Source organism: Gymnogyps californianus, chromosome 4, assembly GCF_018139145.2.
Source record: "Gymnogyps californianus isolate 813 chromosome 4, ASM1813914v2, whole genome shotgun sequence".
Taxonomy (NCBI): domain Eukaryota; kingdom Metazoa; phylum Chordata; class Aves; order Accipitriformes; family Cathartidae; genus Gymnogyps; species Gymnogyps californianus.
In genome coordinates, this window is record NC_059474.1 from 394523 (window position 1) to 406090 (window position 11568).

The 11568-nt window shown below is 60.3% G+C and overlaps 1 protein-coding gene across 1 annotated transcript in view; it reads left to right on the top strand.

Annotated features, from left to right (window-relative positions):
• Positions 1-9046, top strand: part of VAX2 (ventral anterior homeobox 2) — a 34204-nt gene extending 25158 nt beyond the window's left edge. Inside the window, 2 exon segments of the mRNA XM_050895464.1 lie at positions 8556-8709; positions 8712-9046. Coding sequence (XP_050751421.1) covers positions 8556-8709; positions 8712-9046 — 489 coding nt within the window.
• Positions 9047-11568: the final 2522 nt, after the last annotated feature.

Here is an 11568-nt window from a genome sequence, read left to right on the forward strand (position 1 = left end):
TCAGTCCTGGTGCCACCGCGCTGCCGATAGCCATGGAAAAGCCCTGCTCACAGCACACGCTGCCCCATGGCTGCTCCTGACGCTGCCGGGACCAAGAGCGGAGCTGCCTGCTCCCGCTGCGCCATGGCACCTGCGGTTGCACCGTGCCCGGAACTGGGAGCCTGCCCGGAGCTGCCACCACGGGCTGTGGCCGCTGCTCCGGCGGGTGGGGAGATGCCGTGTCCCCGCTGCCTGGGTTTATTCCCTTCCCTGGAGCTCTGCCTGCGCTGCTGCCCTCACCCTGCCCCTGCCTGCCCAGGGAACCGGGGTGCTCGGCAAGTCCCTCTCCAGCAGCTCGGGCAACTGCGGGGGGACACGACTGCGTGCAGACGCTCCGATTTGGGGGGTCTGCGTACGTATGGGCACTCCGGTGCATGCACGCGTGGTGGGGCATGTGCGAGCACACGCGTGCGTGGCGGGAGCGTGCGTGGAGCGGGGTGTGCATGTGCACGCAGCGTGCAGCGTTTGCGATCCGGGTGGAACGGTTGAGACCACTCGGCGCAGGACGGGGCACGCCGGCGGAGGTCTCGAGCAGTGGGAGAGGGTGGCTCAGCCGCCTGCGTGTCCGTCCCGCTGCTCGGCAGGCAGACAGACGGACGGACGGATGTTGCCTTTGCAGAACACCCCCGCAGCAGCGCCCCGAGAAGTTCGGATGCTCGGTGACATTTTAAATCGCTTTCCCTTCGCGAGGGGAGCCGGTGACACCGAAGCTCTCCCGCTTTCCTCCCAGGCGTGGGACGAGGGCATGAGGGGAATGAGGGGGGAGAGGCTGGGCTGCAGGGTGGAGATTCCAGTGGGCTCCTGGAGCCCGTTCCTGGAGGATGAATCCTTCCTGAGGGGAGGGAAACCACACGCAGGGGAAACCCCAGCGGATGGAGAAATCTGTGGGTACGTCTCTGTGACCCTCAGCGGCTCGTCCAGTCGCAGAGCAGGCACTAAGGGGTGTGTGTGCATTTAAAAGAAAAAGAAACAATATAAAATCAAATTTAAGAAATAAAAATAATAGAATAGAATAGAATAATAAAATAAAATAAAACAAAGAAATATAGAATAAAATAAAATAAAATAAAATAAAACAAAGAAATATAGAATAAAATAAAATAAAATTTAAAAAAATTAAAATAACATAAAATAACCCCCTAGCCACACCAGTCAGACAGACATGGGACCCGGAGGTGGCACGGCAGGGAGGGATGCGGGGATATCCCACCGGGCTCTCCGAGGGCTCCACTTCCCACTCCCAGGCGCGTGTTTCCAAGCCAGCCGGTGCCCTGTGGACACTCTCACTGCGGTAAAAGCTGCTTGGGAGCGGAGGGAATTGCGATATTGCCTTCCCGGCAGCGATCAGCGCTGCTTCTGCACTTTCCTTGCCCTTCTCCTTGGAGGGCTCCCTCGGTGTTGGGGCAGCGTTAGCTTTGGTGCTGCTCTTGTGCGAGCAGGGGGGAACGGGCCAGGGGAAAGCTTTTCTGGGAAAGAAGGAAAAATACAAATATTTATATAATAATATATAAATATAACATATATATTTTATAGATAGATATATAATATATAAAAATATGTTCAACCTCTACGTCCCTGCTCCAGACCGGCTGCACCACGCTGCCAGCTCCCCTGAGACCCTTCTTGCTGGCAGTTTGGGATTTGTCTGTTGTGATTTCTTTTTGCCTTACCCCCCCCGTAAATGGGAATGTGATGGGAGTCACGTAGCCTGCGATGGCTGAACTAGCAACCTGAGGTCCTCGGGGGGGGGTTGAGCCCTCTCCTGTGCTGCCGAGTGAGAGCAGGACTTGCAAGGTGAAGGGGAGAGGGGGACAGGGTGCGAGGCTCCGTGGTGCCACGGGCAGGGCTACCAGGCTACACCACGCACTAGGAAGCACCTCCTGAAACGATCAGGCGGCGGGTTTCAACCTTCCAAATTGCTTTTCCACCCCCTATGCAGTTGAGGTCTCATACTCATGGTCATGGTTCGTTGGACACCATGTCCAGCCTCTCCACCAGCAAGGAGAGGATTGACCTTGCTCCGAGCGATAGGTAGCTTCAGCTTCTGATGTGGTGAAAAGAGCGGGTGGGAAGAAAATCTTGCATGGGGGACAGGAAAAGGGTGTCTGGGACCTGCAGCTATGGGTGGGTCAGTGAGGTGGAGGTGGTGGTTTATTGTATGCTGAGGACTGTTGTAATGAGTCCTGAAGGCTTTGGGTGGCAGAGGTGGGAGCTGCATGCCCGTGTCCCAGCTGGGTACCTTTGGACCTTCTCTTGTACCTATAACGTGGCAAGCTTAGACCTGGATAAGTCTTCTAGGAAGGAACGTGCTTTTTTAACCCTCTGGTTAGAGTCTCTGCTGTGGAAGCCGTTTCTCCTCCAGAATTAACCATGTTGCCGTGTTCAGCATCAAGCCATCCCATGCTGGCCAAGCACCACCGCTCTCCGGGCTCGATACATTCGTGCTGTTATCAGAGGGAGGGATGCATGATGAGGTGACCACATCTGTCACGCGTGACCCAAAACCTGCAAGTCAAGGTGGATGGTTGTGGTGAGAGACCTGCGGCTCTCTTGTCCCTCCCTGGTGAGCGCACACATGGCTGGTGGCTATGCCGGTGGGTAGGCTGAGATCTCTGCCCTGAATTTTTTATGGAAACATCCAGCCCAGGAGAGAGCAGATTTTCCTGCTCGATTTTCATGCTGCGGGACCTAGAGAAGTCGTATGCTTCCAAGCTCAAATGGACTCGAAAGGCAGATGGACCTTTCTGATCAGCTCGTAGGACTTTCCTCCTCACTCTAGTTGATCCAGGGCATCTCTCGTAGGAAAACCTCCTGTGCTAACCAGGAACGGTGCTCTGCGGGCAGTTATCTGCATGGCCCACCCATAGTGTCTCTGCCATTCAAGTCTGCCTTGCTTCAGCCCAGGGATCACGTCCTACCTCTGCCCACTCTGACAAGAAGTCCCCTGCTCTTACCAGTGTCTCCTCTCCTGCTGCAGAGACCGAGCAAAGCAGAAATTCCAGATCCAGAAAGACGAGGGGTTTCATCCTGAGATCCCTCCAGCCACTCACTCACCTTATGGAAAGGTGGACACTAGATCTGGTCACAGTAATTGATTGGCGATCCAGCGCCAGGACTCCTTCCCCAAACCCCCACGCAGATTTATAAATCTGCAAGATCGTGCTTATCCTCATACCTTCAGCATCATGCTGTTTCTTGCACGCCGTGTCTCCTAGGGCTTTCAGAGACATCTCCTCCGTACGGCTTGCCTCCTCCCCGTCCTCTGAGAGTCGCCTTCCTTTTCTGGTGAACGCATGACCTCTCACGTCCTACTCTTCAGGCACATCCGAATGCATGTTGTTGTCTATTTGTCTGCATCCAGGCTTGACCTGACTGGCCTGTCACGTGTGGTCCTGGATCCCACAGCCCCGGGCAGGGGACGTGCAGCCGATGGGAGCCGTGGGCTCTTCCTGGGACTCCTCCGGAGCAGGGGGAGGCTTCTCCCCCCCTCCCCTTGCCCTCCCCAGCCGGCTGTCCTGGCTGTCCCCCAGCGTGACACATGGGGGAACTGGCCTTTCTCTCCATTGCTAGGGAAAGGGTGTCCTTGGTCTCACTTTCTTCTTCCCCCCCCGAGTCTGGCAGGAGAGCTGGAGGTGGCTGGTTTCCTCCCACAGCCCTTCAGTTCTTACCATAGCTTACCGGGTCGGTGGCTGAGAAACAAAACATCGCACACGGGGCTACGTTACCTCCTCCATAGATGCTGGAGATGTGGTGCCCACCAGAGATGTGCAGCATGGTCCTCCCTGCCCTTCCTCCAGGCCAGACTGGGAAGGGTGTCATCGCCACGTCACAGGCACGCACCAGTTCACCCAGTAGCTTGGTTGAGGAAGAAAGCTGCTTTTTTAGAGAAGGAAATGAAGCCAATGTCATCAAAGCAGACCTTGGCAAAGCTCTTGCTGTGATGAGTTGGAGCTGTGAATGAAACCGGAGCAAAAGATGAGCAGAGAACTGGCAGTGTGGAGGAGAAACTGTAATCGAGGGGAGATGGTGGAGGATATCGCTGAAAGACGGAGGATGAAGGCTGGAGGGAAATTACTCATGGACTTGTCAAGGACTGCGTCTGGCTGAGCTTATTTACATCTCCAGTGATGGGAACTCAGGGCTTGATCATAATGGAGGATGAAAAGGACATGGATCTACTAATTAATGACAAGCTGTAGATGAACTTTAGCCATGAAGGCAAATGTGGCCCGGCTCATCTGATATGTCGCCAGTGCAGATGGGGAAGAGCTCATGTCAGTCTACGAGGCATGAGGAAACCTTATTTAGCATAGCCCGTTCAGCTTGGGTCATGGTGTTCAAGGGTGACGGGCGCGGAGAGGAACCGCAGAGGTGGAGTCGAGGATGGGAGAACCTCCTGCAAGAGGATCGGACGTAGAATGAAGGCAGGGAGAGCTACAGAAGGCTTCTGTCTACACTTGTAAATGGAGGTGCAATCATCACCAAGCGCATCAGCCAGCCCTAGCGAAGGAGTGAGAGCAGAGGATATCCAGGCTGGGAGTAAGGAGGTGCTGGGACGGTCTCCCAGCAGCAGCACTGGGAAGGAGGAACCCAACGGGTCCTCTTCCCCAAAGGACCATATTGCCGCCCTTCCCCAGCTGAACCCCGTGTCGGGACGTCTGAGACCGGCGTCACCTCCACCCTTTCTCCCTCCTGTCCTTTAGCATTTCTCCTCATGTCCTCAGTGGCGTGGAACTGGGTTCCAGCACCAGAAACTGATGCACGTCAATATCCACTTCAATTTATATCGATTTATTTATTGGACTTGCCCCTCTGTATTGCTATTAATTGTTGGTATTCAGCATCGTACCCGAACAGATGACTGCTGCCCCTGGAAAGTTCCTCCCCAGCTGACCAAGAGCTCCCAGGAGAAGCAGCAGCACAGACCCAGCAGGGAACAAAAGCCAAAACACCCAGGAAAAACGAGCTCCCATGGGAAGCCGGAGGTGGAGGGGGAATCGAACAGACCTCTGGAGGCTTTTATTGGGCTGTGTTGGTTTTTCACAGCCTGTAGAAGACAACCAGAACGTAAGAGCTGACCTTAGGGGACACCAGGGCTGAGGAGCATGTCTCTGCTGGTTGTCAGTGGTGGAAGCGTAGAGGAAACAGTACGTGGGGTGCGAAGCGGTCCTGTCCTTGCCGTATCTTTCCAGCCACCAGCATCTTGGGGAGCGGTCACCGCCACGAGGTACCCAGATCATCATGTTAAATCTTGATGGATCTATTCTCCCGCCATTTCTCTGGGTCCCTTCTTCAGCCCACTTGCATTTTGGCTTCCAGGGCGCCCTGTGGCAGGGACTAACACACCCTGGGCTGTGCGAAGGGACTCTGCCTCCTCCCTCGCTCAGGTTTCCAGCCGCTACCTGGTGACCACACCTGATGCCTCCTAGTCCTTGTGTTAGGAGAACCCCTGACTCCCCGCGGCCGTTCCCCTTGCCTGCACCAGCTGCCATGCTGCGGAGTGGGACCACGCTCGCTGCCTCTTCCCTTGGGGCTTGGTCCTTCCTCTGAGGTCTCTGCTCGCCCTTCTCTGGTGTGCGGTGACGGGGCTGTGCCTCTCTGCTCGGGTAGCTTGCTCTGAAGTCAGTAAGAGCAGGTAACCCATCGACTGACACCCTGCCCTGGCTGGTGCTGCTCAGCATGATGTCAGACTAGAGATAAGGAAGACATTTTTTATGCTGAGGGTGGTGAAACACTGGCACAGGTTGCCCAGAGAGGTGGGAGATGCCCCATCCCTGGAAATATTCAAGGTCAGGTTGGACGGGGTTCTGAGCGACTTGATCTAGTGGAAGGTGTCTCTGCTCATGGCAGGGGGGTTGGAAGTAGGTGATTTTTAAGGTCCCTTCCAACCCAAACCATTCTATGACTCTGCGATTCTATGTCCTGCAGCCTCCCCCTGCTGTGTTAGAAGCTGTGATTCAGAGTGCGTTGCGATGCAGAGAGCTTTGCAGGGGCTGCCCGTGCCTCAGTTTCCCTTTGCGCTGAAACATGGTTTAGTGGTGGACTTGGCAGTGCTAGGTTAACGGTTGGACTCGATGATCTTAAAGGTCTTTCCCAACCTAAACGATTCTATGAGTCTACGATTCTCTGAAATCCCTGTGCAGCCTTGGTGGGTCTCTGAGACCCATCAGCATCTCGGGGTACCTGGAGGCGATGGACTCAAACCGGGAGGGTGCAGACACCGGGGAGAGAGCCAGGAGAAAGCTGGCGGTGGGTTCCCAGCCCTGGAGCCTCGGCAGCGGGCTCAGACGGACGCCGGGCTGAAGGAAGCAGGGTTTGGGTTGGGCTTGCGGCAGCGGGGCTCTGGAGAACCCTGGTTTGGGGCTCAGGGATGGAGATGGTCCTCAGCCGAGAGGATGGACTCCAACACATCCCTCGATCTCCGTCCTCCCTGGCACAGCGAGGCAAGGCTGGGACCGGGCTGCTGTGCCCAGGAAAGGCCGGGAGATGCTAAGCCCGATCCGGGGGCGATGGTGCTGGGTGTGGGAAGGGCCGAGGAGATGAGGAGCCTGCTGCCACCTCATCGGCGGGGCTGGGAAAATGCAGGCAGCTCCTGGGCACTTCATGCCCGTCCTCAAGGACATAAACATGCTGACAGGGTTTTTTTGGAGCTCTTCCTCTTCCAGAGTTGGCTGGCTGGCTGGGGGATGCTTTGAGCGGAGAGCGCTGGGGCTGTGCGTTTCTGTATGGACTTACACCGGACCTTCGTTAAGACGTCAATAATGACGCAGGATTGCAGGGCTGCGTGAGTCCCCTTCGGCCCCGCCGCCTGCGCTTTGGGGCTCTGCGCTCCCCAGAATTCGGCAGCTCGAGGAGGTCCCCACCAGAAAAGCTGGTGGGCTGCTAATTCTGCGCCAGGTCGCCGTGCCCCGGGACGCGGGACCGTGGGAGCACGCAGCCCTGCCCAAACCCGTCCTACTCGCTGGCGCGGAGGGACCGGTGGGGACGGTGGGGAGGGGACGTCAGCCCTGGGGACCCGGCTGGGCTGTGACGTGGGCCCAGCGGTCCCGGTGGCAACGAGGGATCCAGGGTCCCTGTGCGGGGCTGAGGTGTGCACAGGCAGGGAACGTCCTTGAGAGCTTCCGTGTGGGACCCTGCGGGTAAGGGGGGGTAGGACGTGGGCTGGCAGCGGCCCGTGGTCCCAGGAGGTTTCGGCCGTGGGATATTAGCTCAGCCCCGTGGTCCTGGTGCCCCCTCATCGCCCAGGAGCACCTCCCGCCGCTCCTTCCCGAGCATCCCCAGCCTCTGGGCCGGCTTCGCCCAGATGTCGGCTCCACTGTTATGTCCCCGGAAAGGGGCCGGGGGGCTGAGACCTCCTCCACCCCCACGCTCCATTAGCTCTGTACTGTGGGTCTATTGTGCCGGGGGACGCGCGAGGGCTGTGTCAGCGAGCGACTGTCCTGCCCCGATGAGTTTCCGATGACTCGGATGAGTTCGAGACCCCCTGGCCCCGGAGCAGACGGGGATGAAGCCTGTGCTGGGGTTCACTCCCGGGGTCCCGGCCAGCACCCGACTTGTCCGCTCCCGTCCGCCACGCTCTAATCCAAGTGTCTTCCCATCCGTCTCCTTCCCTCACCTCCATCTCTGTCCGTCTGTCTGTCCCTCATGCCTCTCTCTGTCTCTCTCTCTGCCTCTCCTACCCCTCTGCTCTGCCAGGGAGGGACAGAAGCGGGGGGCCGCCCTCCAGGGAGAGGTTAGGGGGTGCGGGGGCAGCCACAGGGGGACGGGAGCCGCGGGCTGGGGACCGGGTCCACGTCCCACCCGGGTGAGTCAGGTGCAGTTTTGGGGCGGGGGGCTCCCCACGGGGCCTCAGCCCGGACTCGCTCCTTACTTTGGCCAGAGGCAGGTTGGGTTGGGGATGTCCCCAGCTGGGTGCGGGCACAGAAACTGGTCTGTGCCTGGAGATCCAGGGCCACCAGAAGCCATCCTGTCCCCTAACGTGTTCCCCTGCACCGTAGCAAGGCCAGGAACCCTCCACCCTGCCCCGTGTCTTGGCTCGGCGAGGGAAGGGTTTGCAGACGGGGACACAAACTTGGGTTTGACGACCATCACAGAGGAGAATCCAGCACGTCCCCGTAGCTCAGCATCCCCCGGGAGAGCCAGCACAGGGCAGAGCCGGGCAGCGGCGGGGTGGCTCAGCCCCGGGCTTCTGGCTCCGGGCTCCTACCCTGGGCTCCTACCCTGGGCTCCCATCCCTGGGCTCCCGTCCCCAGGGCTCCCATCCCGCTCCCTCCTGGCACCTGCAGGAATTTGCCGTTTCCCTGGAAGCGGCAGGCGGGAGCGACTTCTCCGCAGTCCCTGTGGCGGGGGTTGGATCTCGCTTGGGCGTTTATTTTAATACGTCTCTCTCTCGTATCTCTCACTCTCTCCTGGTTCTCACCTCTCTTTCCCCGGCACCCCCCCCCACCCCTTGCTCTCTTTCCGTCCGTTGCCTTTCTGTCCCCCTGCCCTGTCCCCCGCTCCCCCCCCCCCCTCAGGTCAAGGTCTGGTTCCAGAACCGACGCACCAAGCAGAAGAAGGACCAGAGCAGGGACTCTGAGAAACGCTCCGCCGCCACCTCCGAGTCCTTCGCCACCTGCAACATCCTCCGGCTGCTGGAACAAGGCCGGCTCCTCTCCGTCCCGGCCCCCCCAGCCTCCTCTCTCCCACCTCCAACCCCATCGGCAGTCCTACGGGCAACGGATCCGGCTTGGCCACCCCGGGAACCACCTCTCCCGGGCTCGGCGGCGGGAGCAGCCCCCCCGGGTCGGGAGCCTTCAGCCTGCAGGTCCCTTCTCTCGCCTCTTCCTCCTCCTCTTCCTCCTCCTCGCCCAGGCTGCCGGCCGCCCCGCTCTGCTTCGGGGGGCCGCTCCTGGGCAGCCTGCACGACCTCCCGGGCGCTTACGGACTGGGCACTTCTGCTTTTGAGCCTTACACGCGGCTGGAAAGGAAAGACAATTCTATACCCAGCAAGAAGCCAAGCCCTTAAATCAAAATGAGTGTCAAAAGGTCTCCCCCCCCCCCCCCGCCCCCATCCCCACGGCCCCACGCACCCTGCGCCCTGCACCGGGGTTTGATTTGGCAAGTGGGATGTGGCAGACCGTTTACCGCCCGTCCGGGGGGTGTGCGAGTGTGTGCACACGGGTGTGAGTGTGCACGCCTGGCCCCCGCCCCAGACACACCAGTACAGCCGTGGATGACACCCTGCAACTCCTCGCCCCGGGGCTGACGCTGAACCCAGTCACGCCTGGAGCGGGGGGGGGGGGGGAGTCCCTGGGTGCCCCGTGTCACCGGCACTGTCCCGTCGCTCGCCGATACCACTGGATCTGCCAGGGCCACGTCCCCCCTCCAGGTATCGCCCGTTCAGGGTCTGGAAGACGATGCTGTGGTCTGTGCCGCGTGGGCTGGGAAAGGAGCAGCTCCAGGGGGGGATGTTGGGGGGGTTGCTGATGCCCCGTGGTCTTTCGGTGCCTCTTACGAGTGGGACCATGGAGCTCTGGTCCCTCTGGACTGTCACCCGGGAGCCCATGGTGTTGGGGTCACCGCCGAAGCCCCCAGAGAGCGGGAGGGCACCCTGAAAGGGAGAGCGCAGGGCAGCTCTGGGCTCTGTCTCTGCCCGGCCATGGTGTCCTTGGGCAAGGGTTGGGCCTCAGTTTCCCCACCTGCAAGGGGCTTTGTGTTCTGGCTGAGGTTGTCTCAGAGCGTCCCGGTGGCTGTGGGGTCCAGGTCCCCTCTGCCGCAGGGAACACTGCTCCCATGGGATGCTTGTCCCCCCAGACCCCCGGCCCGGGGCCAGGGGAGGTGGGGAGGTCTGTGGGGGTCCGATGGTGCTGGTGATGCCTCCAGCCCCCCCGCACCAGTGGCTCCTGCGGAGCCAAACCACCGTCCCAGACCCTGTTTTGGTGCTGTTCCACCCCGGCAAACCCCCAGGGATGCTGGAGGAGCCCCGGACCTCCCTGAGGGGGCTGTGGTGAGCTGGGGCCAGGCCACCGTCCTGCCCCCCACCAAGGAAACCCCACTGAGGGGGATGCGGCTGCGTGGGCACTTGTGATGATGGGATCTGCCCCTCTGGGTTGGGTCAGGCCACGGGGGCTCTTTGCCATCAGCGGGGCCCGATGCACCCTCAGCCCCGTCCTGGGGTGCTGGGTGCTCAGCGCTGGCACTGCAGTGAGCCCCATCCTGAGCGTTGGCCTGGCAGCACCCCCACCCCTCGCTCCCATCGCCCGGCAGAACCAGGGTCCAGCCCTGAGAGGTGCTGAGCACCCGCTGCCTGCGAAGGCAGGGCCCTGCCCTGACCCTCGGGCAGCCTCAGCTGCTCTTCCCACCTCGCACCCGGATCCCAGAGGGTGACGATGGCTTCCCACGGGGCAGGATTCGGCCTCAGGTGGGCGTTCTTGGGCAGGGCATGGCTTGGGGATGTTGCGGGGGGGATGAGCTCCATAAGGTTGCTGGTGGGCTTGGAGCCTCGCCGGTGGCAAAAACGAGAGGTGGCCCTTGGGGAAAGGGGCAGCACGGCCCCCCTGGCATCTGCTGAGGGAGGTCTGTGCTGGGCAGAGTCTGGGACTTCTGTGGTGAGAGCATCGCCTTGGCAGGATGCTCTGTGGTGGCATCGCCATGGCGGGGCACCCTGCGGTGGCATCGCCGTGGCAGGGTACCCTGCGGTGCCATCACCTTGGCAGGATGCTCTGCGGTGGCATCGCCGTGGCAGGGTACCCTGTGGTGGCATTGCCGTGGCAGGATGCTCAGCGGTGGCATCGCCGTGGCAGGATGCTCAGCGGTAGCATCGCCGTGGCAGGGTACCCTGCGGTGGCATCGCACCCTGTGGCGGCATCGCCGTGGCAGGGTACCCTGCAGGTGGCATCGCCGTGGCAGGATGCTCAGTGGTAGCATCACCGTGGCAGGGTACCCTGTGGTGGCATCGCACCCTGCGGCGGCATCGCCGTGGCAGGGTACCCTGCGGTGGCATCGCACCCTGCGGCGGCATCGCCGTGGCAGGGTACCCTGCGGTGGCATCGCGGTGGCAGGATGCTCTGGTAGCACAGCCCTGGCAGGACACCCTGCAGGGCCATCGCTGTGGCAGGAGCGGGGTGATGCCCTGAGCCCCTCCCAGCGCCCAGAAGCTGCCATGGGGCTCGTGTCCCCCCCCCCCCACCCCCAAACCGAGGGTCTCCTGCATCCTCCCGCTGCGGTTTCATGTATAAGAACAATAATTACCACTGAGCAACCCCCCAGCCTGGCCCGGGCCGAGCATCGCTGCGTGGGCTGCAGCCCCCCGCCCGGCGGCTGCTCTGTAGGGACTGGTCCCTACGGGGGACCCAGCCACTAGCCCGCGTGTTCCCGGGATTTTGCAGGGAAATATTTAAAATAAATGATTTTATGAAAAGGTTTCGGTGATTTTTATTTTTCCTTTAAATCAAGCGTTTCTATGAAATAGTATTTATTGATCACCTCACATCTGGAGCACTTTATGGGAGCGAGCCCTTAGGTGGGGAAACTGAGGCAGGCTTTGCC